The sequence below is a fragment of the Amphibalanus amphitrite genome, unplaced genomic scaffold, assembly GCF_019059575.1.
Source record: "Amphibalanus amphitrite isolate SeventyFive unplaced genomic scaffold, NRLGWU_Aamphi_draft 000129F_arrow, whole genome shotgun sequence".
In the NCBI taxonomy this organism is placed as follows: Eukaryota; Metazoa; Arthropoda; class Thecostraca; order Balanomorpha; family Balanidae; genus Amphibalanus; species Amphibalanus amphitrite.
In genome coordinates, this window is record NW_024881624.1 from 34,503 (window position 1) to 56,719 (window position 22,217).

Genomic DNA, 22,217 nt, shown 5'->3' on the forward strand with positions numbered 1-22,217 from the left:
ATATGCATATTGTATATTGGACATTGGCGCATTTATGTCAAATTTATTCATTGCTTTTGTTCCAATAAAAAAGCAAGCCAGTCGCCTTATCAAAGTTTTTCCCAATGTTGGGCAACTAATTAAAAAACCTAAGTTCTAGTGGCGTATTCCGCTTTCGTCTCACAAGCCGAATGGACACAATAAAATTGTTTGATATGTTTATTGTGTAAAAAACAACCGGCAAAGCCGAGAGTTGCTTCATTGCTGTTATATAACAATAAACGGCGCTAACCGCTATCAAATAACAATAACCATTGTTTGGATCTGCTGCATCGACGTGTGCCATATTGCGCAGTATACGATGGGATAACCGCTGCAGTAAATATTTTGGTCACGACTCAACCTTGACACACTGACTGTATCCAAAATGGCGTCGGAATTCTGCAGGCCAATCTCAATAGCTAATAGTTAAATCACATCATTGTACATAATTGACTGGACAAGGCGACTCCGTCTTATGAATCCGGTGTCGCATGCTGAGCTGATCTGACCTATCGCTACCCACTACACCCAAATATACAATTCAGCAATTGTATCACATAAGCTCTCGGCTGTCTCGCTAGCCCAACATTGCCGCCGTAAAGCATACTGCCCGACAACTGCCCGGGCCGCCCACATACGCCTTACCAATTTACCATTGCCCCTTGTCAGGACAGCGAGACCCCTACAATGACAGTCGGCCCGCCGGGCCGGCCCGCATGGTCCCTGACCACATGCAAATCTCTCCGTCCCACCTCCCTTGAATAAAACATTAGCACTGGTCGCAGCGGCGGAGCGGGGAGGGACGGGGGGGGGGAAGTATATGTCCCTCCGATGTGGGATACGGGCGGGCGGACCGACCCACTCTCCCTATCACTCGGAGCTGTCTCCCCTCCCTTCCCAGTCAGCACATCTCTCCTCCCCATCACTCCTCGCCAAGCAATCCCGGACCTACAGCTTAGCCCTGTAGCCATGCAGTGTCTCCACCAGATTCCTCAGTTTGAATGCCAGCCCCGTATCGCCCATGTACCGCATTTTCTGCTGGCGGTACGCCTGTTCGGGACTGAGCTCCCCGGCGAACAGACGGGTCAGGTCGGCGTCACTCAGCTCGAGGGTCAGGCCGGCGCGGCGCTGACTGTTAGCGTACACCCCCGGCTCGTCCGACTTGAGGTCGACCGTCCAGCGGGCGGCGTTCCGGCCCGGCGGCGGCGAGACGCGGAACTCGATAATGCCGCCGATCTGACGACAAAAGGGAGAAGGGTGAGGGCATGGGGAAGGGTGGGAATACGGGGTGAAATACACAAAAACCGGAGACGAAAAGTACATTAACGCACACCCTCCCGCTCAGGTAAAGCTGAGAGCGACGCTAGCCAGCCTGACTACCTTCATTTTAAGTCATGTTTGGAGCTTACCTTGTCAACAATGGCCTTCCCCTCCTGTTCAATCAGCTTCTGCAGCTTCTCGAAGTAGGGCGTCGACTTCAACCCGGCGCCGTCCTTGTGAGCGGTCACCACTCCGGAACTTTTCACACTGTGAACGAACAAATGACACGATGAAACATGAGCCCCGTACGACGGAGTCAATGTTAGACTTACGACATCCTCGCTAGGTACGATTTTTTTGCCGTCATTTCCACTAAAATCCTTCAAAACTCAAAACGCAGGTTTCAGCAACAACGCTGCCAGAAAAAACTACATGGGTATTGGGTAACGGCCCATGTTATAAAAAATACGATCTGCTAACACCACACCATCAGAAGCCGGCAACCACTCCCCTGGGGCAGCCTACTTACGGCTGTTCGGTCTCCATTTTGTAGAGGGCCACCACGGCCGCGCCGCCCAGCCCGATGTTATGCTGGAGACCGACCCGGGCGCCCGCCACCTGGCGCCTCTCTGCCTCACCACGCACCTGGCACGGGAAAGGAGAGGGTCAGAGACGGGTCAGGTCAAGGTAGAATTCGTATCAGAGATAAGGTCTGAATCCTGAGACCCAGGTCATCGCTGAGGTCAGGTCAAAAAAGGCCAGATGTCAGATTACAAGTCGGCAAGAGGGTCGAGCAACAGGCCAGATGTCAGAAACCATGTGAAAGGTTCAGGCAGAAATATATTAAACGTCAAACCTCAGGTTAGTCAAACAAATGTTAGGTTTGACCGAGCAATATTTCTCACAGATGGGCCTTGAAAACTGATAGCGTGACAATTACTGACACGAATCTAAGTTCAGGCCACACGATGACGACACAAGATCTATCTTGTGTCGTCATCCTGTGGCCTGTGATGCTTGACCTGGAATGACAGGTCACGTCAGGTCATTCAGAGGCTTTCCTGACACAGGGTTGAAGATCAGGTGAGATGTAAGAGGTTATTGCAACTGGTTTGTGGTCGTCTTGTGGGCGCATGAGCCGTACGCATCACGGACCGATTGCAGGGAAAATCTGGCAGGTCAGACCACCAGCTAATCATGGCTAATCGCATTCATTTACATGTTTTGTCAGCTTTCTTTTGAGCTGACGACGTTTCTCAACACCGCGACCTGCCTGCGGCTGCCTCTGTAACTCTCTTTCAACAACTACAATCGCCGAAACACGTATGGAATAACTACGTTGCAAACAGAGCAACAGTGTGTTACAGTCACAAACATATGTGTTTAGCGAAACGCAGACACTGGTCGTTCCAGCGTCGCTGAATTCGCGTTTTTATTTACCCCGTCGGCCAAGGTACGTGACTTGAGGTGAGCGACACCACCGGGCCCAAAACACACACATTGGTGACCTGAATAAGCCGTGCGTAAAACCCGCTGACGTCATTCAGTGTGTCCCACAGCGCCGTACGTGCCCGGCGCGCCTGCTGATCCCCCGGCGGCAGCCCCTCTTGGCAGCCCCTCACCTGCCAGCAGAGTTCGGCACACTGGGCCAGTCCAGTGGCGCCCAGAGGGTGGCCCTTGGAGATGAGCCCACCGCTGGGGTTCACCACGTACTTGCCGCCGTACGTGTTGTCGCCGTCGTCAATCATACGACCGGCGTGGCCCTCCGGACACAGGCCTGCAGGGAGAGAAATCATATTGACCTCACTTACGATAGAAGCAAGACATTATCTGTTTACGGAAAATATGAGGATGAAAAGGCGACAACATTAAATAAAAAGCTACAAGAAACCCTCCCGTCAGTAAATCTAAGTTAACTGAAAATGGAAATGAACGTTAAATGAAAATGAACCCCTAGCCATATGAAATGAAACCTAATTATGTGCAGACTACAAGTAGCACTTAATAACAGCCAGCAGCTAAAACCCTCCACAAAATCAACAATAACAACACCCAGATCCTACGCTCTGTTCTGCCATAGCTCATCCTGAGAGCCATACTCTTCCTTACCGAGCGCCTCGTAGGTGATGAGCTCGTTTGCCGAGAAGCAGTCGTGTAGCTCGACCACCTGCACGTCGGCCGGGGTCAGGCCGGCCTGGTCAAACAGACGCTGTGCCGCCAGACGGGTCATGTCGTACCCCACCTGTGGTGAAGGGAGGGGAGCGGTGTCACACATAAACGGTCATTAGATAGTAGATACCTACTAAAACTAGGGAGTAACTGATCAGTGCAGTAAGACAAACGTGAATACGTGTAAATAGAGAGAGCACGAAGAAAAAACGAGACATGATCAAACGCCGCATCATATCATATCTTTCATTGCACATTTGTTATGAATAAATATGGATCTTTGAACTACGACTACGACGAAGAACTACAAGTTCTTGAGTCGAAGCATTTCAGCTAGCGCTACAAACAAGTATCAAACAATCGGTGTACAGCGATTCTCACCATCTTCATGCAGCTCTTCTCGGAGAGTGAGCTTGGCGGGTCGGTGGTCATCTGCACGCCCAGCACGCGCACGGCGCGGGCGCGCGCCACCGCGCCGGCGCACCGCTCCAGAAAGTGGCGGGAGACGAGGATGGCCGCGGCACCGCCGTCAGAGGTCGGACAGCACTGCAGCTTGGTGAGCGGCGCGTGCACGGTGGGTGCTGACAAAATCTGCTCCAGACTGTACTCGTCGCGGAACTGAGAGTACGGATTGTCCACCGAGTGTTTGTGGTTCTTCCAGGCGATTTTGGCAAAGTGCTGTTCGGTGGTGCCGTATTTGGCCATGTGCTCTCGGCCGGCGTTGCCGAACATCTGGGCGGTGATGGGGCCGGCCTCCATGTCGGTGACTTCGCACATCATCTCCACGTGACGGTCCATCGGGTTGGTCCGGTCCGAAAACTGAAACAGAAACGGCGTTCGGGATTATCACAATACCACTCTGAGGACAAAATTAAAGACGCCAGGCACGCACAGTTTGCACACTGAGGTGAAATTAAAACTAATAAAAGGACAATCGTACCGGCTGTTGCGAGCCTGAAGAGTAAATCATTCAACACTGGACAAAATGGCATTACAGAATGGAATACCCCTACTTGGTGAGGCCACAACCGACAACAGTTTCCACAAACCTTCTAAGTTATACACTTCAATGAAATTACTCTCTAATCAGCATAATCTAATTTCAAATGAACACATGTGACTGCAAACCTACCTGCGAGCTGAGTGAGCCCCGCTGCATCTTCTCGAAGCCGAGCGCCAGCGCGCAGTGCGTCTGACCGCCGCGGATCGCCTGGAAGGCCAGGTAGAGCGCGCTGGAGCCGGTGGCGCAGTTGTTGTTGACGTTGATGATGGGGATGCCGGTCATACCGACCGGGTACAGGGCGCGCTGGCCGCACGTCGAGTCGCCTGTGGCGGAATTATATCGGTTACAGTCAAACACTAAGCATTTAAGCACACTACATAATAAAACATAACGATCTACGGTAAGCAGCTTACATCATTTGATTCTTGGTTCAAACCTATCGATGTCAAAAACAGAAACAGTAGAAAATCGAGGGACAGGCATTTTAAAAAAAGCAGATGTTTGTAGTGACACAATGAACTGCACTTATAGGCGTTCATGCTACACCCCATGGTATATTACCAAAGCAAACCCTTTATCCGTTGTGCTGTTATCTACACGCACCGTAGACGTAGCCGACGTAGGCCTGTTCGACGGCGGTGTACTCGACTCCGGCGTCAGTGAGCGCCTTCGTCACCGCCTCAGCGGCCATCTCCGGGTAGTCGAAATCGGCCCGCCGGCCCGGCTTCTCAAACTGTCGGGACATACGGACAGTCAGTGTCCTGGGAGAACATCGCGTGATGGAGAGACAGGCTGGTTGGAAATCGGGGTCAGAGATGGCTTATACTGACGGAAAATCAATAAGAGAAAGTTGACAATACATGCGATGATATTATGTCCTCAAATGTCAACTTAGCTCATGGGATGAGTTCGTCTTCGTTAGTTTATTATTAAAACTGTGACCATGACTGCATGATCTACAGAGGAAGCATGAGGTCAGATGTAAGTCCCAGCTCACGAATCAACACTAAACAGAAGTTAATCCAGTCTCACGACTTCATATTTTTCGTGTTGACGAGATGTGCCTGTCGTGCCAGAAGTCTGCTAGACTAGCGTCGACTTAACAATCAGCTGTCGTACACGAGATCAGATAACAGAGCTCAACTTCACCGACTAAGCGTCAATCAATATTTTTTTACGACTCGGTCTGAATCGTCTCCTCACCTTGGTCATTCCAACACCCAAGACGAACACATCGTTGCTGGCCTTGGTCTTGTCGGACATGGCGGCGGCAGAGGTGGTGGGACGGCGAGACGACGTCCGACTCTGTGGGACAGCCGCGGTCCCGTCAGTTCCACCACGGCGGTACCCACCAAACATATCCTGACCGGCACACCTCACACGTCACAGACACAGAGTGTCTCACTCCGCGACGGGTGACCGACTGTCCGACAGACAGGCACGCGGACAGACTGGGTAGGGTACAGGCTACAGACAGGCCCCCCGATCAGCGGCTGATCGTCTATCGGACGTGTCACCAAACACCGAGTCCCGGACAGCCCGCAGATTGCGGCTCAGATAACGCAGCAGCCGCGGCTGACAACCGAAATACGAGACCGAGGGTCGTATTGCTCGGAACACTTGGCGCCTGCCGCGGGTAATTGTGTTTAAAATAGCACGGCTCTGTCAATCTGTGAGTTATGACCATTCCTCGAAATAGATCACCTTCTTAAAAGTTGACGTAACTAGTAGAGGCAAGAGTTGAACTTCTCGAACCGGACCCGAACCCGTTTAATTATAATTTCGGAAGGTTTGGTAAGCGAGCCGGTCAGACCCGGCCCTAGCTGGGATTGGGACTTGGATTTCGCATAAAAGACGTGCTTCGGGGTTATTTGACGAGTAGGTGTAAAACAATTGCGTGCGAGCTACGAATGCCCGAATTTATTCGCCGAAACCAAACAAGTTATTCAATAAGAGTCGGATTTCTTACCTATCGACATTTACTAGACTGAAGTAAGAACACTGAATTGTAAAATCGAACCCATGACTCACCTTAAACCTGAGGTCATCTTAGGTCATTAATGGTCATTAGCAGTTTTTTTGCGATAGCTTCTGATTAGGGCATGCTAGAGCGATGAAAGCACATTGGATGAGTTCAACTCAATAAAACGAATCAAAGATACGCAACATGACCTTTTAAGGTACTTAGGTCATGACCTTATCTCTACGTCATTTTCCAAGCTGACATTAACAGTCAATGTAGGAATAGATAATTCATTCGCGTCACAAGAGAAATATGCTGCCGGTACAACCAATTATAATCAATGCCATACGGCATACAAGTTGTGTGTGGAATTATATTGTGAAAATGCATAACAGATTGCAGAAGCAAATTTTCCAGAAAAAACTTCATTCTGACCGTTTATACACACTAGAGACAACTACTTAGTTCGGGCTTTAGGCCAAACCATAACTTTGAATTTTGTCTTTCCCATGCCGCTTATGGTGTGTCACTTCAAGGCCTATGAACAGAGTTGGGGAGGATGAAAAGTAGTCCTGCCTCTCAATGTCTGCTGTGTTATGATCGCACCTGTACACAAGGGAACAAATCCCCAGTGCTGAACTGATTCATGTCCAAGACGCTGGCTCCAGGAAAAATGAAACTGGTCAGATGCACCAATGCCATCATTTATCATTTTGCTGTATCTAGCTGGGGAAGTGAGTATCCACCCCTTCCTACTGTTCAAAGCCCAGGTCTTTACCGTCATTCTGATTAGGTACCATCACGGTGACTATAAATAGGTACCATGAGCATTTATTAGGTTTTCCTAAAAAAAAATGGAATGCCTCAGTTTGAAGCCTGAAAGAATAAATGCCCTATTCACATTTATCATTTGCTAAAAAAATATGATCAGGAAGTTAACTAAAATAAAATATATCAGCAGCATATTCAGTCTACTCAGATACCTAGGTACTATATCTGTAAACTTTCACATGGCCTGCCACCTGTCATTCACCTGGTTCATCATGTCTGCTGTCTGGCAGTGTGAAGGGTATACAAACCACAAGGAAACTTGAGGATTATATAGGCAACTGGATCTGCAGAATTCTTGTGAAAAGTTTATTGAAATATACTATAAAACATAAACATTTAACAATTAAGCGGCTAACTGCATCAGCCTGCAGCCATCTTGCCAGATAAATGACAATACATTCGGCAATGCCCAGATTGATGCAGTTCAAGTTGTCATGGTCGACTTCAAAGAACTGCTCACTATACACCTTAATTTTTCCTGTTAGGAGCTTGTCTGTTTATCAAATCTTCAAAAATGTGTGAGAGAAACTTATGGGGAACAGAAATGTGCTGAAATATTGTTTTGTGCTTGTTTTAAGGTTCAGTTTAAATCAGGTAAACATAAAGCAATATCATGTTCTCTACCGACTCACAGATGCAATATTGCAATAATTATCACTAGGATGCGCTGAAGCAAATCAATTGCATTAAAATGGCATTTTCGTAGCACAATACGCGAAACTTACCTTGGACCTAAGGTCTCAGCCTAAGGACCTAAAACGCGAAAGCAATGAATCAAAATAAAGCCACAAGAAATCTCTTGCGTTACAAATGTCCTTGTTGCGCCATACATGAAACAGAAAGAAGTTTTGTTCTTTCAGGAGTTTTTGAGCTGTCAATCCAAAAGCTCCAAGCAAGCATTGCTGTTAGTTCTTCATTTTTTAGATAAAATTCATCATTCAGAAAGTATCAATAAAATAAAAACGCATTTCAATTATATTTTATGTTTTTTAGCCGAGTCACAAATGCTCTTTTGTGTATTTTGTCTGCATCACATACCATGAACCGCAGCGCTCATCAGTTCTGAACAGCATTTCGCATCGTCTTATGACAAATGCGCTAATGCCAAGGCTATATAAACCGCTAATGCTAAATGTAATGGGCCTTGGTAATGGGATGTAATGGGAATCATTTCAATGAGCATGGGATCGGCCACTTGGCATACTTGAGGGTTCTTTTATCCTGTCAGTAAAATCAAATGGTTGCATTTCATCTGAAATGATAGCAGTGATGTTTGTTGTGTAGTGGTTCATCAAAGCTAGGATTTTCTGACTGGAGCTACACTATGTCATTCTTCAAGAGAAAGTTCAAAAGTAAGTCATCTGATAAGCTCAAAGTAGGCTACCAAGCATGTAGATAAATCATGTCATAAATGATAAGATTGAACAGTTGATTCAGTGTTATTTTACACAACTTGATGCTGATACATTTAACTTATCTTGTGTAGTCAGTGGCAATGCTGGATGCGTTTGTCCTACCAAAAATGCCAGTTTCCATTCACAAATCCTAGCTGTAATATTTTTAGTGTCACCAAACTAGGCTTGATGCTTATTAATAAAGCTTTTGTTTTCTGGTTGGCAATACAATTTTTCTGACATGATTTAACTTTTTCCCACTTACAGTACGCCCCAGTGAAGGAAAATGCATGTTGAACATAGGTTTTGGTCTCTTGTGAACAACTTGTATGCTCCTGCTGATCAATGTTACATGTGACTGTATGGTTTAATATGTAACAGTTATTGTGATTTGTGTCTCTTTCCAGGTCACTCCAGGAACAGTTCAATATCCAGTTCATCATCCTGCCCAGTGGAGAAGTGTGTCACACCTCAGCCCAAGTCACCACTTGGCTCTCCTGACCCACAAGCAAGCTTTTTAGCAGCTATCAGGGAGGAAGAAAACAGGTGGTCTAATGTCACAGGTATTTAGATGCTCTCATTCTATAATTTTACCCCTCATATTTTCATATTTGCACCTGAACTCAACAATAATTCTGATCATTGCATTTTCCCAGACAATTAAGAGCTGTGACCTGTCATCTTAGATGCAGGCATATACTTTGTTTTTGCCCACTTGCAAGGATATTGGACTCATGTCTGATGGCTGGCAATGGCAATGGCAGAGCGACCACTGGCCATTTTTCAGCATATTATGCTTTTTACTAGGAATATATTTTTTTTGTTATCCAGTTAAATTAACTTAAAATGATTAAATGAATTTTTTTTTAAATTCATTAAAGATACCCTAAAAAGAGAACCACCAAGATTAGGCATTTCCTAAAGTTCTGGAAACATCACTGTCATTTTTGTATATTCCTGTTACCTATGATTGTGGATCCTCTCACAGATGCAGAGAAGGAACACCTGATCAGCCAGAGGTTGACCAAGACCCTGCGCTGTCTGGCCAATGACAAGTGCGCCCTGGGTTACCTGACGTCGTTCCTGGAGGGCCGACATGTGGCCGGATACCTGCACTTCTGGATGGAGGCCGAGGCCATCCGGCGGCGTTTGGACACTGAGACTACCACCCCCGGCAGCGAGCCGGAGCCGGCCGGACCGCGTAACGGCGAGCTGCCGGCCGCGGCGGCGCTCTCCCAGCTCCTGCAGCGGTACCTGGTCAGCGAGTCGGGCCCGCAGCTCCGAGTGCCGGCCGAGCTGCGCGCCGCCGCCGCCGCCGCCGCCGCCGCTGGCCCAGAGGGTGGTGCGGGGTCGGAGCTGGCTACCCGCGCCCAGGAGGCGGCCGCCGCGGCCCTCTCGGCCAGCCACGTGCCGGAGTTTCTGCAGAGCGACCACTACCAGTGTTACCAGGTGGACGTGCTCACCAGCAGCTCAGTGGAGATCTGTGATATCCTCTTCAACGAGACGGTCGTGTTCATGTTCATGGAGGTGAGACATTTAGATTTGTCTCTGCTATTATGATTTTCAACTTCTTTCACTTTGTGTATGTTTGAGTTGCGTTGTTTTCCGGTTATGTGTGCTGACGCGGGATGTTTATCGGCAGTTTATGGAGCAGGAGGGTTTGGCGCATTACATCGAGTTCTGGATGTCTTCCAACAACTTCCGGGACCAGCTGTACGCGCTGGATGGCCGTGGTGACCCCGAGCAGACGCAGGGCGACGCCATGATCCTCTACGAAAAGTGAGTCGCTTCCTCCACGAAGTGAGTCGATTCGCTCTGACTCCTGGGTGAGAAATACCACATGGCTCATCCATGCTTCGGCGATGATCATGTATGGAAACAAATGGAGGTTGAGGCTGCATCACTATGCATTGCTTGAAGAAATATGTTATTGGGTGTGTTGCTCGTTGATGTCATTGTGTGCAGTATTATCGACATGGGAATTTTCCTATAATCATGGGAATTTGCCCTTACTGCTGGAGCGAAATACGAGGAAAACATTCTTTGACTCGCTCATTTGCTGCCGATCGCCATTTCCTTGTGCCATTCTTGTGGCATAATGCGATGAATAGTATCTTGTCATCGATCCAGATACCTAGTCAAATAAACTTCCAGCATATCACTGTCACTTGTCCTAATGACGCAAGGCTAACGGCCAACGGGTCACGGTAACTTGACACCCACAATTAGATAGATTGTGTATCATCTCGTCCCATGATGTAGCCCATGTATCGTCGCTGTAGGTATATCCCCCTCTGTACGGCCAGTATCATCACTGCCCAACCTATCCCCAGTTCCTGACGCACGTTTTCATGAGCTATGTGTAACCAGCAGTGACGGAGTTACCCTCTCCCCAGGTACTTCTCTCTGCAAGCCGTCTGTCCGCTGGGGTTCGGTCAGGAGACGCGGACAGAGCTGGAGCTCAACATCTGCCGGGAGGGCGGGCCGCTGCCAGAGTGTTTCCTCCGACCCATGCTGGTGCTGCACAATGTCCTACAACAGGTCAGACTGCCGGTGATGGGACCGGTACGCGCTGAGCTGTGGAGCTCCATGAGGGGTGTCTCCAATCTATGATCGTGATAACTGCAGCTATCCATCGGGTTGAATTAGTAAAAGGTCGAGTTCGTTAGTTAATGTCGATCAGTTAAATAGATGCCTCTGCAAGTTTTAGGTTGCAAGTTATCTACCTGAGACATCAATATCGCTAATTGTTGGCTGACATTTCCATTAAAAAAGCGCTATCTAGCATGGAAAGGTCGCTTTCCTGCGCCCTCCCTCAGACCCCCCCCTTCCCCCTCCAGCCTTTCCCCAGTATCGACCTCCTCAGCCGGCAGCCTGCAATGATAACTCTAGAGACTGGCACTTACTGCTAAAGCTACATGTATCATGCAATCTGACAGCCCGTTTCGCTCTTACAGCGCTACCTGGCAGCATTCCTGAACTCGCAGGCGTTCTTCAAGTACGTCATGGGTTTAGTGAACACCATTCGACACCCTGCCAGACCGTTCTACGATAAGACAGGTCAGTCACGATTTTCAAGGGCATTCGTTTCCTCCTATATTCTGTCGTGTTACGCTATAGTTACGCTTTATACGGCGTTCATCGTGTTATGACTTCTGTGTTTAGAATTTATCCCACAGTATTGCCCCGGTATTGCACTGTCTGGGGTATCGAGTACGGTCGAATCGATATCTTGACCTTTCAAAGTTATGCATAATGTAGAAGTAGATTTGGCTGCGTATCACGAAGATGTGCCGATTTGCCGTCGTAACCCATATAAACGTTCGTTCCGGGATTGGTGCCATGATTGTTCTCTACCGTAAACTTGGTCTCCTTCCCCGAAAAAGACCTTTTAATGGCCGAACCTCAAACGTCAGACGAATGACCGCTGTATCTTCCTCCGTTTCCAGACGCGGTCAGCACGTGCAGCAGCGACCTGGCCTCCTCTGTGACGGGCGGCTCGGTGCCAGAGCGCTGGTCCCACCAGGACCCCGGACAGCTGCACCGGCGCCGCTACTATGGGTCAGTGCAGCTACCGGGAATTGGCAGCGCCACTGCACTGGGCGGGTGCGGACGGCGGTAGTGTTTATACAGACGCGTCATAGTGCAGGCTGCAGGGCTCAATTGGGTGATGCATGCCTTCTGGTGTGACGGTGACCTAGAGTTGGAATATTGTGTGCACTTTACTAGATTAATTGGATTCGGGAGTTATGGACCGGTCATGCATAATTCATAATCATAAGCATTCGCCGTGACAAAATCCGACTAAATGCGGAAGTCAAGGTACAGTTGTTACCACAATGCGCCACTGATACAATCTGTTCAGACCATATGCAAATTTCTTAACGTTTTACTTATTCCCTTGTTTGGCTCGTGCTCCGTGACCGGTGCCCTCTTCTAACTTTGTTCACTCGCTGTAACAGGCTGAGCATCGGCCACGTGAACCACGTGGGTCGCTACGAGTCTCATCTGGAACCGAAACCGGACGCTGGCCGGCCGTCGGCGCTCCGCAGGGCTGTCAAGTCACTGCTCAGGCACGACGAGAACAAGGTACGACATATGCAAGATTCGTATCGCGACATATGCGGAAGAGTTATCGCTGCCTAGTCTGTCCCTTATTTCTACTTTGAAAATAGCCGCTAAATATTTCATGAAAATAGTCACAAAATCTTATGGCATTCGGACTAATTGAACTGGCCGATAAAACGTGTCGCCTGGTTTCACTCCTTCTGCACTGAAAAAGGCGGGAAGGAATGAAAATGCTACGTATAGTAGTTGACTATCTTTCAAACTGATTCAATTTCAGACTACAGATGTCTTTTACAAGTTACGAGCTCATCCCTATATCCTTCTGCAGGTACAAGAGGAGATGGCGTGGAGGGTGGCCAACCTCATCGTCAAGGACGTCACCAGTGTGACGATGGGTCTGGGCGGCGGCAGTCCGACGCACCGACCGCCCTGGTGACCGGCCGCCCCCGCCGCCGCCGTCGCCCCCCTGTGATCTGACTGCCGAGCCGACTGCCCGGGCCTGGTCTCGACGACGGCCGACCTGCCGGTGAAGTTAGTGAGGTTCTGCCGTCACCGGGGTAGTGTTCTCACAAAGGTGTGTCCATCCGGCGCGGCCGATTTTGTTACGTTTGTTGTGTGAGTTTGCGCCTCCTGCACTGAGTTTAGCGGTTGGGTGAGCGCAGGTCCGCGGATAGATTTAGAAATCGTTATCGTTTCAGTGTGGTTCTGGAGCCACGATCAGCTTTGACGCGCCGGAATGGCTATAGGTATTCACCGACACAGAACGGTGGTTCGTAATGGGTGCTCCTCAGGACCCAGTAACAAATATTTACCGCAATTTGAGGGCGCTTGTTCACTGTTATCGATAATGTCTAGTTCAAAAGCTGGGCGTGACTGGACGTGAAGGCCAAAAGGGATGAGGGACGGAGCAATTGATCAGTATGTGGGGTGGGGTCTTGGTGAAGAGTAACGCCGCGAGGATATTGGTCAGAGCACGCGGTCGGCGCGCGTGAATAGAGTCGAGGGTTCGGATTCTTTGGAATCGGGACTCGAATCTCAATCCTGTGTCCTGTAATCTTACTGTGATACTGTTGATGTGTCGCAAACTTGTAACCTATTGTCTCCTGACGTTAGCGACTTCTTGTTCGACATTTTTATTGAATTCGACAGTTATTTAAGTCATAATAAGCCAGTCATGTCGGCCGGAACTCGATATCACTGTTCTGAAGTTTTGATCCACAATAACTGCAGTGAATTATGCAGTTCTATCAGTAGGCAGCTACTTTGACTGGGTTGCCTAACGCTGTCAGATCATCTGAGCTTTACAAGCCTGGCAGTGAAAGCAACGGTCCATGCCCGGCGCCCGCGCTCTGATGCCAGTTTTATTGACTAGACAATACCAATGGTGTGTCAATATCAGCTACTATAATTAATGAAAATTAAGATACGCGGCACGCAACCCGTTTTTCACTAAAAAAGAATGGTCTTGCTTCTTACATTAAGAATGTACGAAATGTTTAGCAAAGTTGTGTTGCATTCAGGCTAGCAACGTTTGTAGTTACATTCCAAATCCTGTCGAATTTCCTGCTTCAGTCTACAGAAAACTTTCCCCATTCAACTTTAAAGCATGTGGAGTGAAGGTCCGGGTCAGAATATGCCCTGTGCGGACAGCGGAGGCCAAGGTGTCTGATTTTGAAACAGGTCGGGTGGGGATGTCTCGCACGTCCGGCCCCCGGACTGGCGGCTCTTCCATAATGTAGTCGTATTTTTGTCAGAGGGATTTGAGTGTGCTTGGTATGTCGGTCGAGCACAACCATTTGTTATGCCGTGTCATCTGTTATGAGATGAGATTATAGCTAGTTTTAATATACACACACATATCGACTACGTCTGGTGTTTAATATAGGAACGGAGCCAATAGCATGTCAGTGGCTGCAATGTCGAGGACTAAGTAGTCAATATTCTTGCTGTGTGGGTGATTGATATACAATGGTAAGTTTTTATCACGGACAAGTCTTAAATGAAAGAGACGTATTTGCCATTTGGAACCAAGCGTTCGATCGAAAATGTTTTCAAGCTCTCCCCTCATACTCTCTACCCTCTCATACTGCGAAGATTCGTAATCCGTCAGCGTAATATCATTTCGACTGATGCACAGTTGTAGCAGTGGCATTGCGGCTGTATTCCTATTACAGCAAACTCAAGCTCCTATTATGAGCTTTTGAATAATTCGGGTTCAGAAGCCACCATTACCGAAACATCTCGCTGTTGGGTATTGAAAGTGATAACCGTTTCAGCTAGTTTGTAATTTGATCGTTTCTTAGTAGGGAGTAGAGTTACAAAGTCATGCACTGTATTTGTTCCAACTACGATATGAAATATGCATAATAATAATATGTTGATGGATGTGAACATTTTCAATGCAGGGCCCTGGAAATGCTTCACAAGGATCGAACCCGTACCGCCAAGTACTATGCCTCACTCACCTACCTTGACGTGACACACGAGAATGGCCGACTTTGAAAACACTAAGCGAATCATTAAAACCCAATCACAAAACCGACGCACTCCGTCAGTCACGAGGACATCCACCCACCCACCACGGGCCGCGGATTCTCATACCTTACGACGCCACCGATCCAGCCACAGCAGTTGTGACGTCGCTGGAGCGCCCGCGGCCGCCGCGACGGAGCCACTCAAAGTGGCCGCAGTGCGCCTCAGGGTCGCCGGGCTTACCCACACCGCGCGCGCAGCACCAGAACTGCTTGCCCAGGTTAGGGCCGGCCTTTTTGACCACGCGCTGCACGCACGGTTCGCGGTGTCCGCGGCAGGGCGGCGGTCGGAGCGCGCGCAGCGTCTCGCTCCAGAACGCCGCAGCCGCCGCCGCGACTTTCCGCTCTGCGCCGTCAGGCTCTGTCGGAGTGCTCTGCCAGCTGCTGCCTCCGGAGCTGTCCGACGACTCCACGGCCCCGCCGTTCGCCGTCGCCGCGCCGCCCTCAGGCGTCTGATCACTCTCGCCCGCACAAACCCTGTCAGAAGACTGTGGCCTGTGGTCTCTGAGCTCGTCTGACTGTGCTTTTGTGTCTTGATCCTTCCCTCCACCTCCTCCGCTGTCCGACGAAGGCACTTTGCTCCTCTTCACAAACCCGAGCAGCGTGGCCTGTCCGCCTCGGGCGCGCTTTCCGGCCTGTCTCTGCGCCGGCTGCTGTGGGGGACGCTTTCCACCAGGGGCCTGACCGGAGCACCACTGTTTGATGGTGAGCTGTCGGCCGGCAAACTCCGGGTAGTAGCGCGTGCAGGCGGGCGGTGGCCGACCGGCGGCCTCCAGCCGAGCCCCGATGGTCGCTCGCACCGGACAGTGATCGCTGCCCTGTACATCAGCCAGCACGTCACAGCGGTACACGAGCCCGGCCGCGGCCGCCGGCGCGTCGCACAGCACGTAGTCGATACGGGTGCCGAAGTTGAGCTGACGGGCAGCGCGCTGGGTGTTCCAGCACGTGTAGACCTCTGTAGCAGCCGGGTGCAGTAGCCGGAACGAGTCCACTAGCTGGTCGGGAGCGGCAGCTTCGGCAGCGGACGGCTTACACAGCCAGTCGTCAAGGAACCGGCGACTCGGGCTGGCCGCGAACTCCTGAGTCACGCGGGAAGACAGGCACCGTTAGATTTTGGTCGCTGACAGATTTCGTTCTACTCTGCAAGCGCATTGCTTAGATTCACATTCAAAGAATTTAGGCGCAGGGCGCATGGAGCACCAAAACATTTGGCAGTAACACCTACTGTGGTTATATAGGTAAGATCTATGGTGCATACTGCATACGGTGCATACAGAGTAGCAAACATTTAGGAAATACTGATCAGCGTGCTCATAAATGAAAATGAAAGATATTGTCCCTCCCCTCCCGTAGATTAATACGATCTGTCTACCTATACCCACGCACATCTTTCTCGCGGCACTCACCTTCAGGTCTCCGGGGTCACACGAATCTGCGGGTCGGTGACTGCAGTTGAGATCCCCCACCAGTAGCACGTGGTGACCGGCGGCCCGCAGCGCTGCAGCACGCAGTCTCAGTGCCCGGTAGAAGAGCAGTTTGTAGGCGAGCCGCTCCGGTCGGTCCGGGTCCACGCGCGGACAGTACACGTTCAGCACGGCCACGTGGCAGGGACGGTCTTCGGAGGAGCTGGGACACTGCGGATACGACGGACCTGAGAGACGATCATCGGCACGATACGGGAATGTGACTATCCAACCACGGAACATGGAGATCCTGTGACCAATTAATGACCCTAGTCATGCGTTAAGGATATGATTCTGTGCCATGAAAAGTATCAAGACCCGGATCATCACGGTACGCTTTCATCATGACATCTGCCATCGCAACGATCAAACATCTTTGATCTTAACACCGTATTTAGGCGGCGGCAGAGGTGCGAAATGGTCACCTGGCAGGCGGTGCGGTGCAGGGTGATCACGCAGCGTCCCTCGCCGTCCAGCTCCTTCCGCTCCGCCGGCTCCAGCTCGGCGCCTATCTCGCCGTAGCAGCCCACAGAGTCGGTGTCGACGCCCGAGCCCGCCACACCCGCCTCGGCTGCCGACGGCGTGGCCGACTGGCGGCAGTAGGTCGCCACCCCTGGACACAGCGCGAGGTCAACGGAAGGTGACGAGTTCTCATTTGAGGGAACGTAACATTCAGTTGCTGACCGACGAACATAGGGCAGGACGTCGCGGTCACAAAAATGCCAGCGTCATCAGAGGTTGTAGGTCTAGGAGAAATGAAGTTCAGAGCCAAGAAGCCGGTGACGTTCGCTACGAGGTCCAGTCTTACCGGAGTACCCGCTGCGCCGCCGACTGAAGTCAAAGTAGGAAGTGTAGCCGGGGACGATGGCCAGAGGCTCCGAAAGCATCTCACCTGAAGGCACAGCGGGCAGGCGGCGGCTGATCAGGACTAAGTGCAGGCATTAACAGTACGGTGGTAGATATGTGAACACATTCGCATATCATGCTCTAAGTCATCATAAACTAAATAAATATGTTGATTGTCAAATACTGGTAACAGGAAAAGCACAGAACATTTAAATCCATTCTAAAGACTTTTGTACCAAATGTTCTCTGGTGCCTTTGAGCCTACATCTGTCCAGCATCCGATGAACGATATCAAGCAGATTTGTTGTGATAGGTACGTAATTATTGGATAAAAGTCTTCCTAAACATACGTGTGATTTTCGTTTCCTGGAAGCATATTATGTCAGAATCCAGCTTGTCGAGCATCTGTTTGAGATCTTTTGCAGAACGAAGCCCATTGATGTTCCATGTTGTCACGGTGTACATCACTTGATTGCGGATGTTACCTGTAAAAAGCGTGACAGTCATGACCCATGTCCATGACAAGTTAGCCAGTGCATATGTTAGCAATATTCGTACAGGAGACACACGTTTCAAACTCAGCATTTGCATTAGCAAGACTAGGTAGCATAAACAGAGGGTCGATATTCGATTGCCTGCAAGTTGGTCTGAACTCTGAATTAGAGTGTTATGAATTACCATTTGCAATTCAGGACTAGCCTTCGCACTAATAGGGGGAGGGGGTCAGATTTACTGCAATTTGCTTCCCCCCCCCCCCCCAGTCTGTCGCGAATAACTCGAGAAAAACGCCCAATCCCGATGAAACTTTCAGTGCTCTCGAGTTAATCAATTTGACCAATAGGTATCCTGAAAATTGTATGACTCTGACCCAAATGACCTTTGACCTTAACCTGTGTCAAGGACCCCCAGCTTATTATAAAAGTCTTATTCACAATATTCAAACTTAACCCGCGCCCTGGTGGGGTCCGTTTATAACGCGACCTGGCGGTGGTGGTGTGGGGGGGGGGGCCATTTTTTGCCCCCTCCCCCCCAGTATCTCCGAAACTTCTGGACAGATCTGCAAAATTCAAACGGCGTTCGAAAGCCCTATCAAATTTGTCGTAAGGAATCCAATTTCATTGACCTCGGGGTCACCGATGAGGTCACAGGTCAGGTCAAAGATAAAATGTTTTGTCGGTCACTGGTGTTCTAGGGAATGCGCTATAACATCGAGTATAACGCATTTTATCGAAAATCAACGATAGGGCGTCAGTTGCCTAGTACATATGTTGCTATTAGAGGTCACTGATAATACCAGGTCAGGTCACAGGTCAGGTCACCAAGGGTCAGCAGTTCAGCACATGAACCCAATTTTACTAGGGCTGTGTGATGTATGTTTTATGGCAAATTTTCATTTTAAACTCAATGACGTTGGTTATAAGACCATCAGGAACGGTTTAGGTCACTTCCTGGTGGAAGTAAGGTCAAGGTATATAATATATATATATGCCTGATACAAGCCTGATATATATGAGCCGGTCCCGTAGCTCAGTTAGTAGAGCATTGGACTCCGCGTGGTTAGAGCACGCGTTCCCGGTTATAACAGTCCGGGTTCGAAGCGTGACGGGCGCTTGACATTTATGGGCCTCCTGACAGGTATGGCTGCGGTTGGTGGCAGGCCGTAGCCAGGCGAAGTCAGTGAGGGGACCGGCCGTGCGCGGCTGTGTGCGCACGTTAAACTTTGGACTCTAAATTCTGCCATAGAACTGGAATTTCGCGATCGGAGGGAAAAGGGCAGGGTCACCGCAACAAGCTTCGCTTAGCGGTGGCTTTGTTCTTGTGAATCCTTCCTATTAAAAGGTTCGGACTAAACTTACAAAAAAGGTCAGGTAAAAAAGGTCAAATTTCAAAGTTGATAGTTTTGCATAAAATGGGTATAGATTCGATGCAGCTCGTCACGGCGAGTCTAATGGTGCTCTTTGTTTTGCGCTACGTGGTCTAGAATTGCTAAAAATTGAGTGAAAATTTTTTGTCATCAATTTTGAACAGTTTTTTCGCTATAACTTGGCCAAAAAAGAGGTATCGATCTAAAATTTGGTATGTGAATAGAAGTCGGTAAGGCCTATCACATTTTTTTTTTTGAAAATCGAAAAACTTTGTGGATTTTTTGGCAAATATATTCAAAAATATTAATTTTTGGGGGTTAAAATTCAAAACGATTTAAAATTCAGAGATAGCAGTTTTATAGCCCTGCTCATTTAACACCTTTTATGTCTTTAACGTTTTTCTGTATCTTCAAAGCTATAGGCCTGACAGCTCTTCCCGTGAAACTTTTTTTTGGTCGATAAACGGCAGAACATGACGTCACTCTGACCGCGGACGTCATTTGCAGCCAACCTTTCATAGCTTTTGGAAAAAAATTCTGGTCACAATGTGTAAAACTGATGCCCGGGAGGGTACTGAAAGTTTGGTGATGATCGGCGGAGCAGTTCTGGAGATATATCAAAAAGTCTGGAGGGGGGGGGGGCAAAAAATAGCCCTCCCCACGAGGGCGTGTGTTAAATACCAAAAACAAAAACAAAATTCCCAAGGTATATCAGAACAGTTGTGCTAAATAAAGTGGCAACCAATGTTTGTCATCATTAAGGAAAGGACTAGAAGTTGACAATCTTCCAATGACTTGGACTCCAACAGCAATTCAGACAGGGAAAATAGAATCCCTCCCACGCCAGCTGACACCTGACCATGCTGGAAAAAAAATCCACACGCAATGCCAGACCAGACACCCTGAAAGACAGATCTGCTGATTACGGAGCGAGCGAAGCGAGCGTAGTCTTTCCTTAGATTAACGGAAATTTCTGAGCATGAGCGGCCGGCCGGCCGGCCGGCCGTGCGGACGCTTTTGCGAGGCTTATATCTCAGCAACCACTTGACCGATTTACACGCGGTAAATTTTGTAGGGTAGCTTCATTCCTTCTACCAAGTATTGGACTATTCCTGATGCATGTGGGTGACCCCTTATGCACGTGCCACGTGCAAAACGAAGAGGTGTCAGTTTTGTAATTGTTGCAATATCTCGGTAACTACTTGGCCGATTGCGCTGAAAGTTGGCATGTAGGTAGGCACCCACTAGGCACTGCATATCCATGTGCCAGAGTTGGGGTGTTGCTGCACGTGCGCACGTGCAGGGGTCGTTTCCAGATCTCGAGAACGGCTCAACCGATTGCGCTCAAATTTGGTACACAGTTAGGGACCGGTTAGTAGGGTGCCGTGCAAAAGTCAGTCGGGACCCATTTTGCACGTGCGCACGTGCAGGGTGCCGCTTCCAGATCTCGAGAACGGCTGGGCCGATTGTGCTCAAATTTGGCACATTGCTAGAGACCGGTTAGTAGGGTGCTGTGCACAAGTCAGCTGGAGGTACCCCCTCGCAATTTCGCACGTGCAAGGCCAACCCTCTCGCTCGCTCCGTTACTCGCCCCAAAAGGCGTTATACTGGTTCTCATGCTGTTCCATTTCAGCTGATTACGGAGCGGGCGAAGCGAGCGTAGCGAGCGTAGTCTTTCCTTAGATTACCGGAAATTTCTGAGTATGAGCGGCCGGCCGGGGCCGGCCGGCCGTGCGGACGCTTTTGCGAGGCTTATATCTCAGCAACCACTGGACCGATTTACACGGGGTAATTTTTGTAGGGTAGCTTCATTCCTTCTACCAAGTATTGGACTATTCCCGATGCATGTGGGTGACCCCTTATGCACATGCCACGCGCAAAACGAAGAGGTGTCAGTTTTGCAATTGTTGCAATATTTCGGTAACTACTAAGCCGATTGCGCTGAAAGTTGGCATGTAGGTAGGCACCCACCAGGCACTGCATATCCATGTGCCAGAGTTGGGGTGCTGCTGCACGTGCGCACGTGCAGGGGTTGTTTCCAGATCTCGAAAACGGCTGGACCGATGGCGCTCAAATTTGGTACACAGTTAGGGACCAGTTAGTAGGGTGCCGTGCACAAGTCAGTTGGGACCCATTCTGCACGTGCGCACGTGCAGGGTGCCGCTTCCAGATCTCGAGAACGGCTGGGCCGATTGTGCTCAAATTTGGCACATCGCTAGAGACCGGTTAGTAGGGTGCCGTGCACAAGTCAGTTGGAGGTACCCCCTCGAAATTTCGCACGTGCAAGGCTCACCCTCTCGCTCGCTCGGTTAGTCGCCCCAAAAGGAGCTATACTGGTGTAATGCTTTTATAGTTTGTACGTTTATTCCCAATTCAAATTCAAGGTCCATCAGGACCTATTTAGGTTAGATCCTAATGGTCTAACCTAAATAGAAATAAAAAGCATGTTGTCAATTAAAAACATACCAACTCGGGAGATTTAGCCACTGCCAGCCAGATTGCAATATAAGATAGAAAAGAAGGAACCAAAGTGTGCACAAAAATAGCAAAAATATACCAAGTAGTGTGCACAAAAAAATAGCAAAAATATACCAAGTTTTGAAACAACAGGGGAGCACACGCGCTTGACGACCGTAAAAGCACAACGCTCTAAAAATTGTGTTCGATAAGTGTTGTTGGTCGATGCAGCTCACAACATTTTCAGCTACTGGCCAATCAGCGCCGAGTCGCTGGCAGAATGGCGTTGTCTTCTGTAAAGTGAACATGGTATTGAATGAGCAGCTTTAGCGGGACCATAATTTGGC

General features: G+C 49.3%; 3 protein-coding genes across 7 annotated transcripts; 1 reads left to right on the top strand and 2 right to left on the bottom strand.

Moving 5' to 3' along the window:
• Positions 1-184: 184 nt before the first annotated feature.
• LOC122381866 (sterol carrier protein 2-like) lies at positions 185-8,058 on the bottom strand. 4 transcript variants are annotated; one of them, XM_043366594.1, is made up of 10 exons: positions 7,973-8,058; positions 5,657-5,758; positions 5,057-5,186; positions 4,583-4,776; positions 3,832-4,269; positions 3,391-3,523; positions 2,904-3,058; positions 1,811-1,926; positions 1,431-1,548; positions 185-1,257 (listed from the first exon to the last, which is right to left on the bottom strand). In XM_043366594.1, the coding sequence occupies exons 2-10, from the start codon at positions 5,714-5,716 to the stop codon at positions 970-972; spliced, it is 1,632 nt and encodes a 543-aa protein (XP_043222529.1). In that variant the 5' UTR covers positions 5,717-5,758; positions 7,973-8,058; the 3' UTR covers positions 185-969. The 4 variants fall into 4 exon arrangements, with proteins under 4 accessions (XP_043222529.1, XP_043222528.1, XP_043222530.1 ...); XM_043366593.1 differs by lacking the exon at positions 7,973-8,058 and adding an exon at positions 7,450-7,561; XM_043366595.1 differs by lacking the exon at positions 7,973-8,058 and adding an exon at positions 6,485-6,710.
• A 267-nt stretch (positions 8,059-8,325) lies between these two features.
• LOC122381869 (A-kinase anchor protein 10, mitochondrial-like) lies at positions 8,326-14,575 on the top strand. Its single transcript, XM_043366601.1, has 9 exons — positions 8,326-8,599; positions 9,049-9,204; positions 9,630-10,168; positions 10,284-10,420; positions 11,038-11,182; positions 11,599-11,701; positions 12,091-12,202; positions 12,604-12,730; positions 13,038-14,575. Exons 1-9 carry the CDS (start codon positions 8,572-8,574, stop codon positions 13,143-13,145), a joined length of 1,455 nt encoding a protein of 484 aa, XP_043222536.1. The 5' UTR covers positions 8,326-8,571; the 3' UTR covers positions 13,146-14,575.
• Positions 14,576-15,024: 449 nt separating this feature from the next.
• Positions 15,025-22,068, bottom strand: LOC122381868 (DNA-(apurinic or apyrimidinic site) endonuclease 2-like). 2 transcript variants are annotated; one of them, XM_043366599.1, is made up of 6 exons: positions 22,006-22,068; positions 17,900-18,034; positions 17,512-17,595; positions 17,129-17,316; positions 16,647-16,874; positions 15,025-16,319 (listed from the first exon to the last, which is right to left on the bottom strand). In XM_043366599.1, the coding sequence occupies exons 2-6, from the start codon at positions 18,012-18,014 to the stop codon at positions 15,312-15,314; spliced, it is 1,623 nt and encodes a 540-aa protein (XP_043222534.1). In that variant the 5' UTR covers positions 18,015-18,034; positions 22,006-22,068; the 3' UTR covers positions 15,025-15,311. The 2 variants fall into 2 exon arrangements, with proteins under 2 accessions (XP_043222534.1, XP_043222535.1); XM_043366600.1 differs by having other exon boundaries at positions 21,880-22,068.
• Positions 22,069-22,217: the final 149 nt, after the last annotated feature.

Coding starts and splice junctions, on each gene's coding strand:
- LOC122381866 (XM_043366592.1), bottom strand. CDS start 5,812: ATGTTTGGTGGGTACCGCCGTGGTGGAACTGACGGGACCGCGGCTGTC. Junction 5,187..5,656: donor TGGGTGTTGGAATGACCAAG/GTGAGGAGACGA, acceptor ATGTCCCGACAG/TTTGAGAAGCCGGGCCGGCG. Junction 1,927..2,903: donor GTGCCGAACTCTGCTGGCAG/GTGAGGGGCTGC, acceptor TTCCCGTGCCAG/GTGCGTGGTGAGGCAGAGAG.
- LOC122381869 (XM_043366601.1), top strand. CDS start 8,572: ATGTCATTCTTCAAGAGAAAGTTCAAAA. Junction 8,600..9,048: donor CTTCAAGAGAAAGTTCAAAA/GTAAGTCATCTG, acceptor GTCTCTTTCCAG/GTCACTCCAGGAACAGTTCA. Junction 9,205..9,629: donor CAGGTGGTCTAATGTCACAG/GTATTTAGATGC, acceptor ATCCTCTCACAG/ATGCAGAGAAGGAACACCTG.
- LOC122381868 (XM_043366599.1), bottom strand. CDS start 18,014: ATGTACACCGTGACAACATGGAACATCAATGGGCTTCGTTCTGCAAAA. Junction 17,596..17,899: donor CCAGGAAACGAAAATCACAC/GTATGTTTAGGA, acceptor CTGTGCCTTCAG/GTGAGATGCTTTCGGAGCCT. Junction 16,875..17,128: donor TGCACCGCACCGCCTGCCAG/GTGACCATTTCG, acceptor TCGTATCCGCAG/TGTCCCAGCTCCTCCGAAGA.